The sequence below is a fragment of the Astyanax mexicanus genome, chromosome 8 (genome assembly GCF_023375975.1).
Source record: "Astyanax mexicanus isolate ESR-SI-001 chromosome 8, AstMex3_surface, whole genome shotgun sequence".
Lineage (NCBI taxonomy): Eukaryota > Metazoa > Chordata > Actinopteri > Characiformes > Acestrorhamphidae > Astyanax > Astyanax mexicanus.
The window spans coordinates 31,046,428-31,071,964 of NC_064415.1; the positions used below are offsets into that span (position 1 = coordinate 31,046,428).

The 25,537-nt window shown below is 39.0% G+C and overlaps 1 protein-coding gene across 3 annotated transcripts in view; it reads left to right on the forward strand.

The window, feature by feature from the left end:
* Positions 1-24,496, forward strand: part of rtn3 (reticulon 3) — a 28,206-nt gene extending 3,710 nt beyond the window's left edge. Inside the window, exons 2-9 of one of the 3 annotated variants that reach the window (XM_007255706.4) lie at positions 4,348-4,395; positions 7,248-9,920; positions 15,773-15,980; positions 18,516-18,654; positions 20,129-20,198; positions 21,029-21,075; positions 21,487-21,545; positions 21,742-24,496. In XM_007255706.4, the coding sequence (XP_007255768.3) occupies positions 4,348-4,395; positions 7,248-9,920; positions 15,773-15,980; positions 18,516-18,654; positions 20,129-20,198; positions 21,029-21,075; positions 21,487-21,545; positions 21,742-21,790 (3,293 nt within the window). In that variant the 3' untranslated portion in view covers positions 21,791-24,496. The remainder of the gene's footprint in view (positions 1-4,347; positions 4,396-7,247; positions 9,921-15,772; positions 15,981-18,515; positions 18,655-20,128; positions 20,199-21,028; positions 21,076-21,486; positions 21,546-21,741) is intronic. The other 2 variants (XM_015607449.3, XM_015607450.3) reach the window with 2 other exon arrangements.
* Positions 24,497-25,537: the final 1,041 nt, after the last annotated feature.

Consider the following 25,537-nt stretch of genomic DNA (forward strand, 5'->3'; position numbering starts at 1 on the left):
TTAACGTGTTTCACGTTTGTAAAGTATCTGGCTGTGCTTAGGCTGGATTCTGTTCACGATTTTCTTCACCAAATGGGCCTCAAAAATAATAATAAAGATATATTAGATTTTACTTTAACAGACTGTAGACAAACATGGTCTCCTACCTGTTTCTGCCAGTGCATTATATGCTATCTAACCTCGGAAAACGAAGGTAAAACATGCAGGGAATCATGTGGATTGGTTTAGCAGAAGGTTTTGTCTTTTAGCTGCTGTGATTTGTGCATTACTCAGCACCCCGAATGTCCAGAGGACTTTTTGCACATGGCAGAAATGTCAATACTGCTGGGAAAGAGTTGTGTCTGATTTCACTGAAACAGAATACTGCCATTACTTTGTGTATTGTGTCCGATATAGAGTCTAATTTATGGAAAAGTTCTGCCATTGATTCCCAGAAAGGCAACACCCCTGCATTTGGCCATATTGTTGGAAAAAAAAATTGTAATAATCTTGGTTCTTGTCCCAGCTTTTTGGTATTAGCAAAGCAGTTGGATCTTTATCTAGCAGGTGTGTTAAGTGCTGCTGGCACTCTTAGGCCTTTTTGAAGTCGTATTTTCATTTTGTATTTGCCAACTCAATCGTTTGGGGACTGACTAACTGATTAAACAAGTGGAACAAGTGGTGCTGCTGGTTGTTTAGAATGGAAATCCTTTCCCAGATAAAATGATTAAGATATGCAAGGTGGTTGACTAGTTCAAGGTACTGCAATCTGAAAACATTAGTTTAGTGCACAATAACATTAGCTTATGTGTAGCGATAATCATATTTTAACACTCCGATCTCTAAAAAATCTCGGAATTCTGAGGATCCAGTCTTGTTCTAGAAAGAAATGTACCCAGGAAAAAAACATATTTACCTCAGAATGTGATTGATGCCATTTTTTAAGAACCCCATTCACTTCCACTGTAAAAAATCAAGGTTGGAGCCCAGTGAACAAATATGGGCATATGATGGACTACAGAATGGCAGTGGTGCATTTGCCATTATGTTACACAGCCAAAAAGGCAGCAGCTTTGAAAGAATGTAAAATATTTTAAGGATGTGCAAAGCATGGCTTGCATGTTTCTTTAAATGACTCATCATAAAATATGAAGGAATATTTTGTGTTCATGGCTGGGTCTAAAAAAAAAGTCATAATTTTCAATCTTTACTTCGCTCTTCATGTAGGAACTAATATTTTAATAATTGTCGAATAAGTGTTGTACAAATGAATTGATTTGGGAAAGCAGTGCTGATACTCAGCCCTAGATTGAGTTGATTCAATCTTAATCCAATCACAGTGCATATTGGGGGTGTGTTTTGTTGTTTGTTTGTGGGGAGAAATGGAATTTAAATTTGATTCAGTCATCAAAAACGCAAATCAATGCAAGGTGTAAACAGCTTCTCGGTCTCCCATCATAGCCAAATGTAATTGCTAAAATCTGAACGTCTGACAGGCGCAGCTCTAGTTGTTTACAGAGTGTCTGGGTTTCATTATTTGGTCCTCAGGGATAAAGCTAAAGTTCCTGGCATGATACCAGTGTCAAACACAGCAGTCTGACACTGCCCACAGCTGAGGCAAAACCAGGCTTTTCTCAGGCTTGGTGTGACCTGGGGTCACTACGCTATGGTGCCGGTAACATGAGTCGCCTTGCCACATTTAACCTTTTATCCCTGTAAGACGTTGCATATTGGAATACACTCGGTCCAGTTGTACATATCCATTTCATTCGGAAGTATTTGTACCCTGCGGTATGTGCATTTCGTCAGATAACTCTTTTAGAGTTGGAGAGCTTGAGGAGAACCCTCTCAGTGTTAAGACACTGCTATCACAAAAGCGGGAATTTAAGTTATTGTGTGCCTAACAAGAAGTTCTAACACTACTTAAAGCAGTACAGTGACCTCCACTTAGAACTGGGACCTACATTTGGGGCCTTCTTTGATATGGTATCTTGGGAAAGAGGGCAGGTAATGGAATACTTGCACCTGCTTACTAATGTAACTTTGCTGCACCAAGATTTAATCCAGATACTAGTCACATGAATTGACTAGTTGTATACTAGGGCTGCAACGATTGGATGACATCATTGAACAAGTCGACAATGTTCAATCAAAAGTTCAGTGTTGATAAATCACTAATTTTAACTGCAATGCAATACACTACATTCTGAAGACAGGAACACAAGTGGTGGAGTTCAGGACTGCCCACTAACACCATTTACCCTCCACTTGGTCACCAAAAGTGACTAACACAACAAATTACACATATGTATAACATATATATATAAGGCATTTAAATCCCAAGTTCAGCTGTTTTTACTGTTTTGGAAGCAATGGAGAAAGCTTGGGAAACAGGAAGGTTTGCAGAAACAATCGTTGACTAATCGACAAATTAGGAAAGTAATCGGCAGATTAGTCGACTACCAAAATAATCAATTGTTGCAGCCCTATTGTAAACGGAGTCTTTGTTCATCTGGTTGTTCTTACTCTGCAAACATAAATCATGGAAAGTGCTAAGTGGTTGTGAGTGGCCTGGCAATAATTAACAGGTTTAAAACAACCTAAGTGATAAAAAAAGAAACATAGGTTTAAGAAGCAGGCTTTCCCCCCAAAGATCACAGTGGGGCAATTGCAAAATCATTGATAAACTGCAAATGTGCGTGCACAAAGTTTGCAAAATCAAAGAAACTTTGAACTGTGAATTCCTGCTGTGAAGGGATGATTGGAATCTGATATAGTAGGCTGTGTTCTTCCAAAAGCCATCGAAAGGTTGTTGGTGATATGGAATACTGGAATCATTTTAGTGTAAATGTACCTGCCGGGTCATTATACAATCTTCCAATGTTATAATGATTCAAACAATATTGACAAATCTATATGTTTTTAGTTAAAGAATGAGTTCCTTAAGAATATTTTAAGTTAAACCTGTGGAGGAACAACTTAAGGTGCTTAAAATAATTTTCAAGAAAAGACTTTTAGAACAAAATGTTTCTTGAAGCACCTTAAGCTTTTCTTAAATGTTCCTCAAAGCACCTTAAGGGTTCCTCTACGTTTTCAAATTGAATAACCCCTAAACGTTCCTGAGTGAATTTTTGTGTACAGGTGAGAGGACCACATTGTTAAAAGTATATGTTCCTTGAGGAACTTTAAGGGGTTCTTCAGTTTGAAACCGTGAAGGAACACCCTTAAAGTGCTTTAGAGGAATCTTCAAGACAATGCTTATAAAAAATGTTACATGAAGCAGCATAAGCTTTTTTTAATGTTCTTCAAAGCACCACAGTTTAAAAAAACCCTTAAAGGTCCTCATGTAACTCACACTTTTATCAGTGTAGTCCTCTGATTTTTAAGCAAAAGTCATCAGAAACAGTTGACGATTTTACTGTGGTAATTGGTGCTTGGGCGCTCGGTTTCCTGTGGGTCATAGGGTGTGTGAATGTGAAACTGGTTAATCAAATAGGGTGGTCTGAGGTGTGTCTTGTAGTGAAAGGCTCTTGAGCATCAAGATTGGGCGAGGCAGGAATGTCGTGTGGCAGGTACACTTGCTCCCAAGCTCAGGCGCTTTACCTTGCTGTGGTTGGGTCTCGGGCTCAGGCGTTTAAGGATTGCTTTTTGGCAGGGATGCTCTGCTTCTGCTCATCCAGTACTGTTCTCTTCTATTATGATTGCTGCAGTACTTGACTAACCTGCTCCCTCCAGGGCTTCACCCACAGTCCTCCACCTCTGGCACACCTCGTTCTGTTTGAGGTTGCCATGACAGAGTGGTTTTGAAAGTGTGTCAGTGCTTCTTCAGAGTGGGAATTTGGCGAAACTGTGAAATGGAGTGCCACTATTAAAGCATAAGTTTGTAAAGTGTGGTTAGAAAATGGATTCCCTAAATGGATTGATTGCATAACTCCTGGCTGTGGTGTACTGTGTGGGTGCTTGTTTGGGGTCAGATGTCGGAAACTATGGGAAGAATGGTTTGAAGGGTATGTGGGGGAATTTGTCCACAATGGGCAATGTGTAGCAGAATCTTTTCGAATGTTATCTAGGAATGCTGCGCCAGAAACAAGCTGGCTGTGTTGTATTAATGTAAAAACTGTTTAATAACCCTTCTTGAAGTTACATAGTTGCATAGTAATAGATGCATGCTTTAAAGAAGTGATGCACTTTTTGTTTTTTGAATAAGATCGCTAAGATTCCTAGTGAAATGTTACCATCTCAAGAGACAGGTAAGAGGTCTTCTTAGGGCACATCTTCCTTTGCTATCTTCCTTTTTCAATTTGTAGAGTATAAGAAAGGTATTGAGACTATTTTCTTCTCATTCTTCTGTCCTTTTTATTTTTTCAGATTCCTTTTTTTCCTCTTCGCCTGTATCTCTCATTCAGTCTCCTCAAGGCAAGTGTCTAGTTCTCTTATGCTGCTCGCTTGCTTTTCTACCCTTTTAACTCTTTCTCCTTTTTATCTTCTCCTTCTGTCCCGTCTCTTTAATGTAGTATGCCATCTCTTGCTCAGCTGCTGCTATGATCCTCTCAATCCCTCTCTCTAGTGCCCCTCTCCTCCTTATACCAGATTAGGTGCTCAAAGAAAAGAACTATTTTGGATAGACTGAGAACTCCACCTCTTATGAATATATATTTGAAGCAGAGGACAGGAGGAATGTCACAAATGAATCTACAGATCCTTTCATGAGAGCTGGAACAGATTCCAGCCTCAGCCTCCGGTCTCTCATTTACATCTCTGTGAATCTGACCATGTCCTCTCCTTCAACCTGTATGTCTATTGGTTTGTACCAAACTGTACAGTGGATATTGATTTTAGGTGACAGTGGATATTAGGTTTCACCCCTGCACGCCACCCAGTCACATGCTGTAGCCCAGACTGCCCCTTGCTAATAACCCTGGAGGCCCTGTTGTAATACAACCCTCCCAGTTTCTGTTGGTGCCCCCTAGTAGTCATGCACTCTGGAATCCCAACAGGTCAGCCAGGTCCCACCTGTTTTCTGCATCGTCTGATGACTGGAGTCCTCAACTGCTGCTTGACCGCGCCTTCAACTATGCACACATCGTAGTCATATGACTTGCTCACCAATCAGTTATAACCCAATAACCTGTAACCTTGACTCCTTCAACATTAACACACAGCCAACACCATTACGCCTCCAAAAACCCGTTAAAAAGTAAAATAAGCTGTCAAAAACTTCTTAAGATAATTTATACCTAGTCGTCATTTTGCCTGCAATATCTATCATGATTGACAGACAGAAAAAAAAGGTCCTCACAGATGGTAGACATTTGATCCAGTCTACCCCAGCTGCAAACATTATGTAGGTCAATGGTAGTGTGGGTCCGCGTTAATCCCAAGATTGCCACCTTATTTTAAGACAGCAGAGAAGTTCAAGTTCACTTTGTGTGAAGGCAGAATTCTAAAAATGGATCAGGTTGGTATCCCCAAGGAATCCTGTCCTTGATGTCCCTCATCCTCCACCACTGGCAGCGTTTGGAGGTGCCTCCCCCAGTCTTCACTGGTGCTGCAGGTAGAGTGACACAGGGGAGGGATCGACCATGAGGATGCCTGCTCTGGGTTATCCCCCCCCCCCCATGGCTGCGACTGCTGGCTCTTCTTCACAATTGCTTGTGCCTTAAGACATCTTGCATGCAATCTCTTACCACAGAGTAAGAAGATTCTTTATTGTTTTAATTGTTTTAATGATTTTCATTGATTTTTTTTTTGTTTTCGTCTCTTGTCTTATTTTTGCCATTTAATGCTAGTTACAGAATCATTACAGTGATAATGACTATGTTTAGACTAAAGAAGCAGGACCATCCACTGAGCAAAGTACTATGGCACTCAACAGTTAATAACAATGCAATAAAATGCTGCATCATTTAGGCTCACACATAGTCAGTTTACTTTCTTTGTTGTTGAAGATGCAGGTCATCTGGATTTGTTAACCTGGTTCTTAATGAACTCTCTAACTCTCTTGTGGCAGTATTAGTAGGCAGTTAGAGATGCTTTTTTTTAGAAGAGTATGGGAGTACCTACTTCTGCATGGTCATGTGCAGTTAGGTTGAATGTAGGTCTCTGTTTTGGTACATTTCACACAGCAGTCATCATAAAGAACTTGTTTTACTTTGGGGGGTTTTATGGACTGTGTAAAGTTTTTTTGTATCTGACATCAATCCTGTTAAGGCTTACTTCCAGTGGTGCTTTCCACTCCATGATACCTATATGAATCTATTCGACTCTACTCATGCTGGTTTACTTTTCACTATCCCCGAAGTATAGCTGATGATGTCACTCTAATGACAGAAGTGACAGTGTTTGGTGACAACACTTTTACAGTGGCAACAGCTGATGGGATCTTCAGGATTCCAAGAATTCAGTTTGTGGATTTTAAATGACCTATCATCATTAAATGGCAATGCTCTGTGGCCAGTCAGCACTCTGCAAAGTTTCCATTTCACTAGATGTTATAGTCCCTACTCGTATTATTTGGACTGCTTGAAACCATGTGTAAGCAGATACCTAAAAAGTGGCCAGTACCAGTTACCAAATTTGTGCAGTCTAGGTGAGTTGTAAAGGTAACATGCTCTGGAAAAGCACCCAAGATGTTCTTACTTCAGCCCAAATTCACATTCATTTTTCTGTAGAAATGTTTTGCTGTTTAGTATTTTTAATTCTTTTACATAAAGGAATTTCCATTGGAACTTGGATGGATTTGAATTCTGTGATTTTCTTTTCACCAGTGACCCTGTTAAAGATGCAGCATTAATAAAACACATTTATTTATTATTGATGAACACGGGTAATAAATTGCAGTCACTTAGTTGAGGAACCCTTCTGCATCATTTAGATTCCTGAACGAAAAAAATAATACACTGTCTGACTGGCATGTCCTTCATTAATTGTTCAAACCATGCAATGCATGATTGCTTCAGCTGCAACAAAATGTATGCTACCAAACATCATTGGAATGCTACTTAAAGTACTAGTCTAATTGCTGATTGCTAAAGTTTTTGGAGCCTGTCTTTGTCTCTGAATCTATGTACCTGGAAAGGCACATTTTGAAGCATTTAAGAGGATACATTTTTAAATGGAAATATGCCTTTCAAGGTAAACTCTTCACATTTCACCAGAGCTGCAAGTATGGCCTTCACTTTAGCATATCTATATTAATATAGAGTGTGCCTTGATTTTTCTTTCCTCCCTACCTTCTTTCCCCTTTCCCTCTTCTTTAATAAACACAGACAAAAGGGTGGTACTGGGCTCTGACAAGCCTTCAGAGGGCGTGGCCACCTCACTTCGTTTTTCATCCCAGCCAAGTTCTTTTTCCCCTATGACTTATGGTAACGAATCGTCAGGACCACCTGGAGGAAACATAGATCGTAGTTTCCAAGAGAAAAGAGAGCTTTTTGAATCGTCACCTGGATCCCAAAACCAGGACACGTCCCCCATAAAGGTGTCCCCTGTGTCTGAGCGAATCAAAGCATTGGAAGCTCTGGCTGCGAAGCAGAATGATTCTGATTGGAGTGAAGGAGGATTTCCTCATTTCCGAGAACGCCATTATGAAAAGTCCCCTACGGAGATGCATGGGATCTCCTCTCGTTCATCCTTGAAGAAAAGAGCAACGTCCACTGAACAGGATTCGCCAGAATCGCCTTTTGAAATACTCGGCGAGGTCAGGCGTGGAAGCGACTTTGAGGATACTGCAGACTGGATGAGGGCCCACTTGCCGCCAGCACCTGATTTCAGTGCTGCTGATCCTGATTTTGATGAAATGCAAGAAGCTACTATTATACAAGAAAGCCCAACCAAAGAGATAAAAGGCAAAGAAACAGATGCAACGGTTCCTGAATCGTTTGTTGGTGTTCCTCATGAATTTATGGACATTCCCACAGAAGTAACCAAAAACATGGATGATGATACTAAACAGTCCAAGCAAGACAGCGTTGAAGAGGAGTCAGAATTTGATCTCAGATTTTTACCTACTGCTTATATGTGGGACAAACAAGAGAAACCTGACAGTGACGCACAAGCCCCATCAGATAATCCTGAAAATCCGGCATCTGAGATACCTGCATCTGTTGTATCCCCTGAACCTCCTACAGGCTTTGAATCTCCTTCCATGTCTTCTCCACATCCTGCTCTTCAGGAAGATTCAAGTGCAAAGCAGCCATCTGCCTCCCCAAGTGGTGGCACTGGGTCTGTAGAAATTCATGAAGTTGACAGCTCTGGTGAATCTGATGATATGGTTATTGAGGATGCAAGTGATGCCCTTCAGTCTGCTAGCACTGATGCTCCGGAAGCTGGACCATGTGTAGAGAAGTCCTCTTTTTCAGATGAATGTGGGAAACGTTCTGGGAATGTTCTGGTGCCCATCATTAATGTCATTGAGACAGAGGAGCAGAACATCATCAGTGATTATGAAGTGGAGCCGGATGAAGATGACGATGATGATGATGATGATAAGTATGAGATAATGCGAGAGCCTACAAGACAAGTTTCAGTATCCTCTGAAAAACCATCAGAGGTTTCTGAAGAAAGATCTAAAGATGTTCTGAAAGAAGAAATTTCCTCACGAACAAATGTTGAAGATTTTGACACAGATTATTCTTCAAAGCACAAGATTGCCAAAGATGATGTTGGCGATGAGAGTTCCATCCAGACTTATAATGACTCAAAGGACCTCAGTTCTGAAGACTCGCAAAAGCAATCAGATGTGGCTCAGAATCTGGATGAGCCTTTTAGAGAGTTTTGCATGAATGATATTAAACCTGACAAGACTTCAGAAGTCACACCAGACCTTCCCCCAAATGATCAGGATCTGTCAAATGAGCTTGAGTCTAGTGACATAGATACATATCTGGACCATTATGCCAGTGAGGAGTTAGCTTTGAAAGACCAGCTACGTTCAGGCGTTTGTAATGATAATGTTGGGGAGTCGTTTGAAGTACTAAAATCCAACTCTCACCAATTTGACAATCAAAATAACTCTGTGTTTGCTCAGCAGTCAATTGACGAAGCTGCTGTTGATGAATTTGATGAGGAGCTTAATGACAGCAAACAAGCCTTTCTTAAGCCTGAGCCATCCCCTGTTGGCATTTCCACAGAAGTTCTTGTTGAATCTCAGCCTCCTCGAAATGAAACACCAGTTCCTGAATTAGTGGATCAACTTGACAACCTTGAGGATCAGAAGATTGTACATGCACCAGGAGATTTTTCTCTAGTGGAGGAGGATGATTACATGTCCCAGGTCATAGAGGAACTGTCCTCTGTTCAAGAGAATGCTCCTGCTCCTTTCCCTTCTTTCCATAATGATTCATCCGGCAAGATCAGTGAGGTAATCTCCGATTTTGTGACAATGGATGTGACGGAGGGATTAGTGATGACTAACTCTGACCATAATGATCTAGTCCAGTGTGAGGTTGCAGACAGGCAGTCACCAGAAGTCACAAGTGAGCCTGAGAACATTGAGCCAGAATGTTCTGAGACAGCAGCAACAGACAGTTTTGTGGAGTTCATGAGGGAGTGCTTGAAGTCTCGACAGGATGAGGAACCGGATAGTCTTGGTCTAGGACACAGCGGCAAGGGTCTTATGTCTGATGCTTCTTCTTCTCCTGCTATGATCATGGACCTTGAACAGGAGCGTCTTACCATCTCTGCACTCAAAGAGCTTGGGAGCAGCCAAGATGACGAGGATGAAACAAGCGTTTCTAACAAAACGACCGTGGTCTCTTCAAAGGAGGCTTCAAAACCTCTGCCTAAATCGGAGTCTTCCGTCGCCACACCTCAGCAACTTCCAAATGAGTATCAGCCTGACGTTTCGTTAGCCAAAGAGGTAGAGGCAATCGACATTTTGGTGGCAGAAGCCTACCACCTCGCAGAGCATGTCTTGACAGCAATACTAACCCACGTGTCAGGTAACTTGCCTTTCCTTTGGGCTATCAGCCTGCTAACCTTGCACGCAAAGAAAGAACTGTGCCTTAAACTCACCTAGTTTTGCCTTAAATCCAGTTTGGTTTTGACAACACCATCATATTTAGTTGCATGTTTATGAGAATTTAAAAACTCTTTCAACGCCATAAACGTTTAGATGTAGTGCACTAGGTACTCTGTCACTAACAAAAAATCATTTGATTTTGGTATTATTTTTACCTCTTGTAACATATTTGTAATATTCCTATGTATACACGATTGTCATAAATATACACATTATAGCAGTCTATATACATTAATGTAGTGTTCATTCAGGGGAAAACTCAGGAATGCCCATACCAAGTTCCTACTAAGGTCCTGTGAATGAGGTTGAACACTGGCCAGCATGCTCATGGCAAGGTGATACGAGTTCAAGCTTATAATGGGTGCTAGATAGATTCTGGACATTCCTTTCAGAGGTTGCGTAGAAATTTAACAATGCTTAATCCACATTACCATGTGTATTCTGAGAAAACCTTATTGACTGGATTACCCACCTCAAACTAACAGCGTAGTTGAATGTCCATGCAAAAAGAAAAGAGAGTTTGGCACATCCAAATTCAATGCAGAGGAGGCTCAATACATATCCCACAGACCAGTGCAGCATCACTTTACTTCCATTGGACACAGCAAAAGTCACAGGACATGATGCTAGTTCCAAGGCTTGTGACATTTGGCTTGTTGCTATATAGGAAGATTTATAGAATTGCAGCATTGTTGATTCCAACCAGACTCCCAAGTCAGAATCGCAAACATGCATCTAAACATGCATCTAAATCTAATGTCCACTTGGTATCAGTTTGCACAGCTTTAGAAGTTGGCAGTAAAGCCTGTCTCGAGTGTTAGATTTCTGCAGCTTGATGCAGATTTATCTGGCCCGCTGTCTTTTTACAGCAGAGGGCAGTGGAAATTTAATTCAGGGTGAGCATGTCAATTTAACGGAGCCATATCAGTTTCTTCTCAACCGTCTTTGTCACTATTAAGCGGAACTGGAGGCTTAAGTACCGTGATTTGGAGTGACTTGGGGAAATGATGCAAAGTAATGAGTTTCTTGTCTCTGCTTGTGATGAAGTAAACCTATAAGTTAGCTGCACTTTTTAATACTTAGTAATTTTCATTACTTTGTTCAATTTGTATGTTTTTGAGATTGAATAAGTTTGTTTTGTAGGAGGCACCTGTAAAATTATATTTGCTGATATGATTTATAGTCCGGGCATACAAGCAAATTGTATGCAGAGCAACGTTGCTGACTCCTTCTTTTTAGAGACTCTATTCTTCTTGTGCCTTCACTGTTCATGAGATGTAAAAAATGTTCCTAGCCACCTTGTTTTGCAGGCAGCATGGTCCGTAATCCTGCCCTTTGTTTAAAAGTGTTATTTTTAAATATTGAATAACCATAGAGCTCAGTTACCAGCTGATATCATCCTGTCTTACTGGAACTCTCAGGATTCTTCAGTGTAGTGCTGTCGGCGTAGTACAAGCAATAAGCTGCTAATGCTGCAACACCCAACCTTAGTGGAAGTTAACGGAAGCGCTCTACTCACCCAAATAAACAGTTTTCAGGAAAATCTGTGTAGATTAACATTCAGCCCTCGTTTGCACATAGAGCGCCTTATCACGTGCACCTTATATATGAAAATAGGTGTTTTTTGATAGGGCGCCTTATAATCTGGTGCGCCTTTCAGTGCGAAATATACGGTAGCGTGTAAGGGTGCACAGGTTCCAATACATTGTACAAAACTGAAGAAGGTTAGAAAAACATTGTAAAATCATTATAACACTGTTGGAAATAGCTTTAAATTCAAAATATACTATTAGCTGTACACCCTTTGATGTTTTCCAAGGGTACAGAGCCATGCTTTAGAACACTGGTTGTCAAACCTGGTCCTGGAGGACCGTCGTGCCCTGCACATTTGAGTGTTTACCCTGCTCCCAGCACACCTGATCCAGCTAATCAGCTACATAACAGGCCCTTCCTGTTGATGGTAGTGTTGGGAGTGTTAAATCAGGAAACTCAAATGTGCAGGGCAGGGAGTCGTCCATTTCCACTGAAAAACCATGAATCATATTTGAAAAAAATGTTTAAGAATGAAGAACCTTTCAAATGTTTAAAATGCCAATAGAAAGGTACCCCACACTTTCATATTTCTTACAGAATCTGTTTTTTTATGGACCCAAATATGGGTCTTTTGTAGCATCACTCATCACACATGCACCTGTTGTAGCATCTTATTTATTTTTAATATAGGCATCTGGTTGTGTCCTAGGGAAAGTGCTTATGCTATGACGAATTGAATGTTTACCTTGGAATTGAGCATTTACACAAACCTGTAAATGTCTGAATTGCTAGACATTCATTTATTTATTTATTATTTTATTATTTTTAAAGAATCACAAATTAAAAAATTCTGGGTCATGCTGCATCAGCAGCTGGAGCCTGAGAGCACAGTTGGCCATGCTCTCCCAGATGCTGTTTCCCCAGTCTCCTGCTGGCACAGGCGTCTATTGGCTGATGTGTCTGAGCTGCGTATCCTGTATAATGTCTGGAACATTGCAAGTGATGGGGGGAGAGTGGGTGGTTTTAATTGTTTAAGCCAAATATTAAAAAAACAAAAAAATAATTATTAAAACAGATCTAGATATATTTATATTTAGCAATTTAGTCAAATTTGTTTGCTCTAGTCAGAATAAGTTAACGCATTTGTAAACTTGGAATATCTACTTATTGTTGGGTTGGTGTCGCACAGGAAAAAATTGATGGGACATTAAAACTACATGAGAACGTTCTTTCTCCCAAATTTGCAAGAAAGTAAATACAGAAAGAATGTCCTGAGTTCTGGATTAGTGCATATTTCTGTACAGTTAAACACAGTTTAACAGTAGAAATGGAATTTGTTCAAATTATTAATTAATTAAGTTGTAGAAATTATCTGGGGAGTTCACCTGATAGTTGGTTCAGATTAAGGTGGTATGATGTTTTTACCATGGTCGTACACTTGCATAGTGTTCATTTGGAAGTGGAAAGAGTCCAGCTTTTTTTCTCAAGCGGTCTCTGTGTGGTTATTTTGGTAATCTCACCCGAGTGTGATAAAACCACCGGCCTAAATGAATCGCATCAATTTAACTGGATGGAAATGTCCAGGTTTAATACACATACTTTTTTGGCACACACTCTCAGTGTATGAATATATAATTACATATTTTTTTTCAAAGCTCACATGCTCTTTCATGTGTAACCTGTGTACGTGCCTTTTAAATGATTCAAACGCACGTGGGCTTGCACTTGCACACGTGTGCGTATGAGTGCATGTATGAGAGTGAGTGAGAGGGGGAATAATATATACAAAAAAGGGCCTGTGCCTTTAAACGGCGAGCAGTGCCAGCACTGAAAAGAGGCCACTGCGGCTCGGCTGCCGCTGGGACGTGCTGCTGTATCTGGGGCCGCTAAGGCGAGCGAGGGAGGGAGAAAGGGAGGGAGCGATAATAAACGAGCACTCAGTCCAGGCTGCCTCCCTCTGGGCACTGGCAAAGCATGCTGGGAGGGACTCAGACCCCTGCAGTGAGCGAGCAGGAAACCCCACGCCTGCATTCGCTGCTAGCCCCAAAGCATCTGAAATGGAGAGGTGAAAACAATGGTGTGCTTTCTGAGGCTTTGAATCGTTGGCCTTGCACCATTGTGCTGCAGTTATGTCATGATGAGCGGTTTTTGTAAACACATTTATGGTGGTCCACTATGTGGTTTGTTTGAACTGGAATGTTTATCTATGGTGCGAGAGTGACTGTGTGGGTTTTCTATTGTTTAACAATGTATTATTGTATTTTAAAAGGGAGGTAGCTCTACAGATACCTGCTGAAATTGCTTTATCCTAAGTTAAATTGAGTCCACCCTTTTTTGCAGGTCTTCAGATGGGACTGATAAATATTTGACACGTATTTGATATTAATATATGCAGCTCTGGAAAAAAAAAATAAGAGACCACTTAGAAATTATGAGTTTCTTTGATTTTACTAAAATGAAAACCTCTGGAATATAATCAAGAGGAAGATGGATGATCACAAGCCATCAAACCAAGCTGAACTGCTTGAATTTTTGCACTAGGAGTGCAGGCATAAAGTTATCCAAAAGCAGTGTGTAAGACTGGTGGAGGATAACATGCCAATATGCATAAAAACTGTGATTAAAAAAAAAAACAGGGTTATTCCATCAAACATTGATTTCTGAACACTTAAAACTTGATGAATATGGACTTGTTTTGACGTAGTGTCAGTTTTTTCCAGAGTCGTATATTTTAGTGGTGTTAATCGATTTATGTATTTATTCATTTATTTTAAATAATCACAACAGAATTCTGTGATTTAATTAAAATGAATTGCACCTTTTCTTATTCTTAGGACTAAGCTTATAATAATCGTATTATAAATAATGATGTTTTCTTTTTATGCGACTAATATAATAATAAAATTAAAAAAAAACATAACCGCATGAAGTCACTACACTCTTTTAAAGAGTGATAAACTTTTTTTCATATCAACAGTGTTCTTTAAAAATATTATATAAATCACTATGCTGTGCCTGAACAAGAGATTAAAGCAAACATTTTTTAGCTTTTGTACTGTTTATATCAATATCAGAATTGCATTGTATCAACCAAAATTAGGAAGTATATTGTGATTATAAATTACCTCATTGTCCAACCCTTCTTATTAAGAGTAAAAAATCATTGTTTAAACATTGCTTTAGGAATATTTATTTGCGATACGTTTTTTTTTTTTAAGGTATTTTAAGGTTTAAGGTTGTATCATGTTCTTACCAAAATCTTTTTCACATTTAATAAGCTCTTTTTGCTCAGGAAAAAATGTACCAGACAGTATAATGGTCAGCAAATATTATTGGGGTCATGATGTTGTATGATATGTTGATTAATGTAATTATCATGACGGGCCTAATCGTTGCAATTAATGCGTAAGTAGAGTGAGTTCTCCAGGACTTTTTAAGTGCAGAGGAGCTTTCTGCTTCATTATATTAATATATAGGAAGAGACAGGGTGGAGGAGGGAACACTGCATGCAGTGGGTGGCTTGCACGAGTTGTGCGCTGTAGTGCCCATCCCCTCACATGCTCGTGGAGGAGGTTTCTAGAACAGAAACCAGGAGGGTAGTGTTTTAATATGAAGAGCCAGTTCTAGCCGGCTTTTCCTGTGGTGGAACAGTTGGTCCTTTTGAGTTGCAACACTAGGAGGAAAGTCTGAGACACTGATCAAGCTGAACTGGAGAGTGAGGAAGCGAACTTCAGCGAGTGTGTATGCTTCTGTGTATGCGATGGTGGAGCACACATCACACATACAAAGTGCCCAAGGCATTTCTCCACGTGGAGGCTGCTGTTTACATAAGGCTTCTTTAAAAGGTTCCTTTCACGCTGGAGCGGAGGCCGCTTAGGAACTCCCGTACTGAATTATGTAACGCAACTATATAGAAATTGTCCTTGTTTCACTAGATTCATAAAGATAAGACAACACACAATGAAACTATGACTAAGTGACAGGAGTGCTAGGAATGGGCAGTACTAGATTAGTTTTGGACAAGCTTAGACATGAGCATTTGAAAGAGAGTAAATCTGAATCATTGGAGATATTAATTGTTTTGTCTTCTATCTCACTTTCTTCCCTTCTTACTTACACCACCCACCACCTCACTGCACATCACTCGCTCACTCATGCATACACTCCCACACACACACACACACACACACACACACACACACACTCCCCATGCACACACATACACTCTCTCTCTTGCAGTACATGATCTGGTGCACTGGCGGGACCCGAAGAAGACAGGCGTGGTCTTCGGCACCTCCCTGCTGCTGCTGCTGTCTCTGGCAGCCTTCAGCGTGATCAGCGTCATCTCCTACCTGCTCCTGGCTCTGCTCTGTGTCACCATCACCTTCCGCATTTACAAGTCAGTCATCCAGGCCGTGCAGAAATCCAGTGAGGGACACCCCTTCAAGTAAGATCATGTGCACTGCGCTTGGATTTCACCTAATCAAGAGGGGTTTACAAATAAGGGTCACAAATAACAGTGCTTACGACAGCAATAAACATTGTTAAATGCTTAATTAATGTCTCAACTAATTATTAATCGTCACTAGTTAATGCATTATTAAACATTACTAAAAATCCTTTAGTTTCCCAAATAACAGCAATATGCCTTATAATCCGGTGTGCCTTATGCAGGTATTAAGGAGCAGTAAAGCCACTTCGTTAAAGTACAGAGTTAAAGGGTGAGTTTTTTTTTTTTTCAGTTCTCCACAATGTAAGGCTGGGTGCAGCAGCATTAGCATTAGCCGCTAACAACAGCACTACGTTTTTACGATTTCAGAGGTGAGTATATTGCACGGTAGTCTGTGTAAGTGTTGTGTTAAGACAAGTTACGTGGGATGAACTACTACCTAATATCACCCTGGCTTACAGGAACACTCATGGTTGCTTTTGGGCGGCATTTACGTCCCGCTAGGACTGCGATTAGCAGCTAATGCTAATGCTGCTGCACCTGGCCTTAGTAAAAGGTCACTGGAACTGAAACTTATACAAAATATTGAAAATCTAAGCGTACTGTAAATAAATGGAAGCACTTTGCTCACCCATATAAACAGTTTTCAGGAGAGAAAACTGTGTAGATTAACATCCAGCGCTCGTTTGACTTTAAAAGAAAGTGTTTTATTTTAGTTTTATTTATTTATTTTTTAAATTAAGAATTACAGTTTTGTCCACTTGGGCGCTTCTACCAGCTTCCCCATTAGAAGGGAAACATGGCAAAACTATTGGTCACTTCGATGTAGGCATCCATACTAGTGTTGCTTAATGCACCTTATAATCCGATGCACCTTATAGTCTGAAAAATGAAAAGCGTAAACATGGTGTGGCCCACAACAGCTTATTTGCATAAAAGTGACAGAGCCCTTAAACGTCTCAATTTGAAAGTTACTGAAACTGGCAAGAATAGAACTGGAGAGATCTTGTTATATGAGAGTGATTTTGTGCGAAGAAGTTAATAAACATATTTTGTATACATGTTTTGCCAACTTGTATGAAAAGAGGTATATGTTCTCTTTAAGAAGTAATAATAATAATAATAATAATAATAATAGTAAATAATAATGAATTGAGAGATTGGTTAAAATATTTATGATTAGTAATGTCTTTAACTAGTGACAGTTATAAATTAATAATTAGTTGAGAAATTTATATTAATCCACTTTGTGGCCCGTCTGGTATGCAACGGCTTTAGGCTCATTACTGTGATGTTGTACAATATTCACTCTACTCAGCAGACTTTAGCCACGTTCACACCCAAAAATCTATACATTCCTGGCATACTTTTCTATCTGATGTCATTCACAGCCCTTTCAGCAGACATGGAATTTCACCGTAAAGCATAACAAAAGAATGTGTCACCCTCAGCATACACTCCCGTTTTTAACTCGTAAAGCTAAACTGTAAAAATCTTATGCGCTTTAATCACCCAACATAAACAGTTTTCAGACGAGAAATCTGTGCAGATTAACATCCAGCACTCATTTGACTTTCAAATAAAGTCTTTATTACAGTTTTGTTTACATAGCCCCAGCTGCGAGACCTGCTGAATTAGAAGTTCCTTATAGTGTATCTTAAAATGCACCTTATTATCCAGTGTGACTTATGTATAAACAAAACCCAGAAAAATTATAGTGTGAAAAATATGGCACCTTTTATCAACTCGATTTTAACCGACAAACTCTTTATCCACAATGGTGGGGAATACAGTTTTACTGCTGCTGTACTCTTTCACACTGTTTTGATGCATAGAATTACATGCTGCTACAAATGTCCAGAGACCATACCGCTTTCAACTTGACATATTTGTGTGTTGCCTCTGCGGTGAAACAGTGTCTCATCACATTATTATGTTATTACATTATCATTATTTCGTAATAATAAAAAACTATAGTCAAATGACAATACTGTTGTGCATTTTAATTGTTCCTTTGACAATATGTTGTCCAATAAGAACTAGTTATCTTAGACCTATGTGTGTATTCCCTGTAATATATCTTCTATTCAAACAAGAGATCTTTAGGGCACTGTACTTGGTTTCATGCCGGTGAATTGCCTGGGTCTGCTTTTTCCAGGATTTTGACTCCAGCTTATGTTTACTTGGCATCATAGAAAAAATATATTTGAAATGTTAAAATAGTCATGAAAGTTTAAAAAATAATAGTATTTTAATAATTCAGTATTGCCCATCCCTGATGTTTAAACCTAAGCCCTTTCCATTTAATCAACATTTTGCACTGTTTGTGTATTTACCATGTATTTTTTATGATTTGGCCTGTACTAGGCTATAGTGCAGTATTTCAGTAGTTGTGTTAAGTGTTCAGTATCTGCCTTAATGATGTGAGGATAGAAGAGCAGAGTGATGATTTGAGGGTACGTCTGCTGTCTCTCCGCTTGTGTGTGGGGATATTGCTGCTGGGCTAATTGGGTTGACCCGTGCTTGTTTCAGGGCTCTGATGGAGAAGGATGTCAGCGTGCCTCCCGAGACGTTCCGCAAGCACGTGGACGCGTCGCTGACCTACATCAACCGCGCACTCAAGAAGATGAGCCGCCTGTTCCTGGTTGAAGACTTGGTGGATTCCCTCAAGGTTGGTCCATTAGCTGTTAGCATAAGGCCTGGCCTTTCCTGACCCCTCATGACTTCTTTGTTCTGTGTTCGCAGAAGATGTTTATTGACAGCAGTCACACTCTTGCAGGCATGCACATTTATTGCTTTTTTTATGGTGAAATAATGGTTGGTATTAAATTCTGTGCTCAACTCAACAATATATATATAACAAGCAGGTACTGATAAGGGGTGTGAATCTCCTCATGCACATTACGATTGATTTGATTACGACTTAAGGGTTTACAATGCAGTTATAAAACAATTATTGATGGATCTTGATTCATCTTTTAAGTTTAATCATACATATTATCCGGATAACTCTAATTACCACAGCTGTGAACAAATGCTGTCTTTGTTCCATGCTGTTTACACACGCACGGTATGTGCTGCATTCACTGCTTACATCTGCGCAACTCTGCGTTTACTACGTTTACATCTGCACTGCACCTCCTATTTAAAAAAATTGTGTGTTTGAATGCACAGCGTTAAATGATAAAGCAGATTTAAACTGCACAGAAATATGTGCTAGAACACAAAATCTTCTCACTATATTTACTTTCTTACTCCTGCCACAGATAGCTTTGACCTTTTATCAGCACTTTGTGCTTGCGTGGTTTATTGGTGCGCATTTTGGTGCATTTAGGTTTATGCCTGTGTGAAACCAAACCAAACAGAGGGAGAAAACTCTCCAAGTAAACAAACTCACCAACTGATCTGAAACAAAGAAACCAACTACAGGTGTGAAAACGCCCCTAGTTTGAGCCAGTCAGGTTTGTTGCTCATATTTCCGTGTCTCTCCTCTGCCTTTTGGCTCCCTTTATTTGTCAGTCGATTCAGAATCGTCCATGTCTGAATCAAGATGCATCTAAAAATGGAAAATGTCCTCCTCCACCAAATTCTGATGTCATGTAGTCACTAGTGCAGGCAGTTTCCATTCTATTCAGTTTACTGGGATGTATACTACTACTACTACTGCACCATGCACAGGAAAGGAAGCTCCTAAACAATAATGTCATCACCACTGACTGTACCTCATAGAAGCATTTCTTTATGTGACTTGCAAAAAAAGATCAGTTAGCCTATTTCATGTGAATGAAATGAGTGGGAGATGATGGCAGTGAGAGGAAATAGAACAGAGATTAAAAAGATGGATGACTGACCCAGAACATACTGACCTCCACAAACACAGGCACAGGGAGAAAGACAGTAACTGGCTGGCTTAATATACTGTATAGCTGCTGAAGCCCAATTATCATGAACCTCATTCATGACCTTATAAATACATGCATTACATTGTTTTGTAATAGGTGTTGAAAAATTAATAGTGGATACTGATTAGCAGCACTCAAACTGTAACATATGCCTGCTTTGATTTTTTTGAGTTAAGATTATGAGATCGGTTTAGCTTTGTCTGCACTGTTGCTTTATTTATTATTTTTGTCATTTTATTACAGTTGGCAGTGGCCATGTGGCTGCTGACATACGTGGGTGCAGTCTTCAATGGCATCACTATCCTCATTCTTGGTAAGGACTGACATGCTAATCGTTCTTCCACCACTGATATATTTGGCTCTTTCTCAGAGGAACTGTACTTTCAGTTTAAGTGAAAGTATCAGAAAGGAATTTGTACACTACTGTACGTAGCTTGAGCACCCTTGTGCAAATTATATATTTTTTTAATTCATAAGAAGAAACTTCATAAGAGTTTTTGTGACTAAACAAAGGAGCAATTGGCCTAGCTAAATTGGGAGAAAATGTGAAAAAATGTAAATTAATTATATTAAAAAATAGAACATTTCAATGTGTTCTTGGTATTAATTATTTTTCTGCAGAAATTGTTTTCTACTATGTAATTAGGCCAGGGTTGTCCAAATATTTGTATACTATATACTAGGGGTGGGCAATGTTATATCGTATACAATATATTGTGACACAGAAATATTGTGATTATTAAAAATCCATATCGTAATAATAGAGATGTTCTGTCTTAAAAGTAGTCTGTTATTTACTGTGAAGCTTTAAGTGTATTTATTGTATAATTGTTTCAGTTTGCAGTTTATATGCATGCACTAAATATTCTGCAATATTTTTTTGCTGCATTATATTATTTTATGCTATATTATTTATTTTGCCACATTATGATTATGCTGTAATACTCTTATACTACATTCCTGAAATTAATTAATTAATTTTCTGTTTTCCTATATCGCCAAATATATTGTTATCGCAAAAATACCCTGAAATATTGTGATATTATTTTAGAGACATATCGCGCACCCCTAATATATACTGTATGCATGCTTATCTTTTTAAGAAGTTTAAAGGGTTTTTTTGTTTGTTTGTTTGTTTTTCAGCGGACATCCTTGTCTTCAGTGTACCGCCTTTGTATGAGAAGAACAAGGTGAGTGTCTGAAAAAATATATTGTTAGATCAGTTTGAATTTTTTTATTTTATTTTATTAAATATGCTTGGATTCAGCATGGTGTACAGATGCACCATATGCAAGACTGGTCTCTTCATAAGGTACTAAGATACTAGTTTCTTATTAGATGCAGTGGTAGAAAGGTAGAACGTGTGTTTTTCTCCATGTCTCTGTTTTGGTACAGCTGTCACTTTAACTTCCAGCTTGCAGAAATATGCCGTGGCCTCAAAACCATGATAACCCACTTTTCAGCTTTTTCACCATAGTGAACAGAAATGAAGATCCACAACACTTTAAATGTGACTTTACACCTGTGACAAATTAGATGTTCTCTTTAATCCCTGGTATTATTACAATTTATTTTATTTAATTTTTTAATTCCCTCTACAGACCCAGATAGACCACTACATTGATGTGGCACGCACTCAGATCAATGCTACAGTTGCCAAGTAAGTTTTAGTGTTGCTTTATGCATTTACAATTTTAATGTTAATAGATGGTATGATCTAAATTAGATTTGAGCATACTGTCAGTGGGAGTAAAGCGGCAATTAGATTGAATGACTGCCACCTATTGGTCAGTTATATATAGTTCTTCTATTTTTAATTTCACTCCTTTTTTCTTCTTCTTTTTTTTCCCCACCAGGCTACAAGAGAAGCTCCCTGGAGCAGCGAAGCGCAGTAAAGCGGAATGATCCACCTCTCGGATCCCTCCGTGACCACCCCATTGCCTCCAAGCCCCTCCCTGCATCCTCTCCTTTCTTCCCTTCTATCTTCCTGATCCTTCAGTTTAATCTTATCCCCCTCCCCCCTCCTCTTCCTCTCCTCCTCCTCCCCCAGATACATCTCACCAACCATCTGCACTGAACCAGCTAGTCTCTAAGATCTCAGAAGCTTCTTGATAATCAATGTTAACTCTGCAGCTTAACTATAAGCATTAGGAGAAGATGCGTGGGGCTCCAGAGGCTGGCGACTCAAACACAGGAAGTGATGTAATACTGCAACTGGATGCCCATATATGGTGCCCGTCTTTGGGCGGCAGGGTTTGTGAACTAGACTGAATCTTTGACCTGGTTTCCCGAGTGTCCGTAGGCGCTGTGCTATTAATAAAGTGAAATGTATGAGTACATAAGGATGAGGATTCGATGGCCTGTGCTTATGGGAACATATTCACAGGGCAAAAGGCAAACAGTAAAAGAAAAAAGGACAGGCAGGCCTGCATGCTCTTTCTCCATCCTAGTTTCATAGCTCTTCTTGCCCCCCCAAGCCCCCCTTATCTCTCTCTTTTTTTTTTTTTTTCACCTTAAAATATTTGCTCATGTATTATAAAACTATTAAACTGCAATGCACTGATTGTTACTAGTCTCTCACACAGACACACACTTACACAGATTGATTGATTGATTGATTGGTTTTAGACAATTTGGTCTAGTTCGCTGTCCTGTCTCTGTCTTTTTTTTGTTCTTTTGTTCTCTTTCTTTCTTTTTGCGCGTTTCAATTTTAATTGTGTATGTATATATAGTAAGATTACAAACAGGCTCTTTGCTGTGAAGAAGTAGTTAGCCTTGCTTTTTATATTTAAAGAAAAAAAAGAACCAATATCCTCTTGCGCCTCTTATTTGTCTCTTGCATCTGTCTGAGACTCGGATCTCCTGAGTTCATGTGCGTGCGTTATTCTGATTATTCCTGTTCAGGTTATGATTATGATTATTATTATTATTATTATTATTATTAGGTCACATGTAGGATAGCTGCTCTTGACTCCCCAGTCTGGCATTGGCATCTTAAGTAAATATTATTATAATTATTATGACTATTATTACTATTGATGATTATTATTATTAATTTTAAGGTTGAGTTATCTGTATAGAATCTTCAGAACTTCTGAATAGCCGAGACGTTGAGAAAGACGATGTTGCTGTTTTGAAGGGACAGAAGAAGGAGTGTGATTGGTGTTGGAGGTTGGTGGGGAAAAGGTGTTCTCCCTGCTGATCGTGGACCAGTCTCCAAGCTAAACGCTGGTCCCGGATCAGTATTTGGAGAACTTTTCTAACACTCTGGGTGATTTTCTCGTGATTTAAAAAGTGGTCTGCATTGGTGTGTTGTAAGGTTCTTGTTCTTAATTTAAGGATGCAGAGCACATGTTGAAAAAGCTGGAGATGTGTTTGTGTTTGTTACATGAGAAGGTGAGCAGACTTTATACAGTTGTGTGTAAGCATACACTGAAAGGGACTTTAGGACTAAAAATGGATGCACTAAGCTTACTGCCCTCTGTGTGTGTGTGTAAATGGCGCTGGATTCTACCTGGCCTTGCTCTAGAACCATCTGGAAGCATTTGCATTCACCTTAATGAAGCACTAACCTAGGCTTCAGTATATGTATACCTGTATTTATATTGACTTACCAATGAATAAACACAGTACCAGAGTTAAACAGTAATACTACTACATAGATGTCTATCAACTGCTGAATGTTACATTGTAATATTTATAGAGCATTCCAGCTGACGCATGCAATCCTGTGTGTTCACAAAGGAACTCATTTCAGCCTGAACTTGCCTCACATGGAGTTTTCCCATAAAGGGTCAAGTTCACCGAACTTGGACTTTGATGGCCAAAACCAAATGCCAGGGTTTTTATTTTTTCCTTCCTCTTTTTTTTTGATTGTGTTTGTATGTGTTTCTCCACCCCTTAAAAGTTCAACTGTAGTCAACGTTCCATTTTTTTTCTTCTTTTTTTTTTCTCGTACCCACGCTTTCTTCTATGCATGCGCGCAAATGGCACACTCAGACACGCTCACCAACGTCTTGAAAGTATCCTTTGTTCGTACCACTTGTGTCCTTGTGTTGCAGAACTAACATACATTATGTTGTCAACTCGTGGATCATAGGTGTGGTGATGCTTGAAGAAGTAGGATAAGCTCCAGCAGCTAGTTTGAACATTTTTATTCTTTCTTTTTGTTCCAACACTAATTTAAAGAAATACGACCTGTTTTATTTCTTCTTTTGTTTAATTAATAAATGCAAACCTCTCTCTCTCTCTTTCTATGTAGACAGCTTCTATTGTTTTCTCTTTTCAACTAGTGTTTCGATTAAATAACCTGCAGATTTTTAACTTCTGTAGTTTAACAGCATGTTGCTCTTCTCCCCAATTTCTCACCTGTTTTTGAGTTTTTCTGTCTCTCTATTGGGGAGGGAGATGCAGAGAAGTCCTGTTTATCCTTGGTTTTTGCTTTGGACTCTTGCTGATTTAGATGTGATAACTACTATCTACGTATGTTCAGTTTGTTAGTTATAATTAAGTTAATCTTGGGAGCTTTGGAAAATAAAGTGGAGGGAGAGGGGGGGGAAATGTGGTCCCTGTAATGATGTCAAAGTGAAATTAATAAAAATGTTAAATGATTTGTTGAGCTTGTGTTTTCTTCTCAATCAACAGAAATAAATGAATTTGCGTGTTTTGTTTGTTTTTTATTATTATTACAAGATTTTCATCAGCAAAAAAAGCAGCTCGCCTTGACATTCAATGTACCATGAAGTTCATAATGGAAGGCCTGTGTGGAGCTCAGGGCACAAAGATCTTTTCTTTCGACACAATAAGCTGTAGCAGAACATGTTTTTTTTTTCTCTCTCTCTCTCTCTCTCTCTCTCTCTCTCTTTTTTCTTGACTTCAGTTTTACTCTCTGTAATTACTCAACCCTCTGGAGTCAAAACATTAATGCTAGAGTTAGACAAAGACAATAAAAAAAATAAAAAAAGGTAAGTGCTTATATAGGGAAAAGCCCATTCCATGTTTCTTTTTTTTTAAGTTTTCTTTCTTCCATTGCACTGTTATTAATGACATTTGCAACTTACTCTTAACCTGCACAGGCTAAAGGAATAGTCTAGTGAAAAATAAAATAAACTTGATTTTTACTCCAAATTTAGTCGATCAGGCAAGACTTATTAACAGTTATTTGGCATTTCAGGTTTGCTTGTATGGCAACCCATTTATCCCAGTGATACACATGCTATTTAAAGTAAAAACTTTAATTCAGGACTTCTGTGGTACTTTTTTAACTAATGAAAACAATAATTTCTGATACCTGCTCGGAAATTTGTGCTAATATTTTAGCTCTGCAGATCTATGAATCTGTTCTAACTTATGATGTTAGCAGGACAATATATCTTTAATATCATTTTGACTAGTTATATAACCGTTATTTACGTTAAAAGCCTGTTATCTTTGATTATATGTTCACTAGTAAAATCCATAAGGATTGTTTTTACTAGTAAAAACAACTTGTATCACTTAATGGTATATTTTTAAGGCTAAAATTAGAACAGAAGTTAATGTTAGCTTAAGTTGCTAACTACAGTAACTAATGCTGACCTTCTGTCTCCTCTCTGTAAAAAATAAGGTTCCTCTCAACCATTTCAAAAATACATTAAAATCTTTTTTTTATTA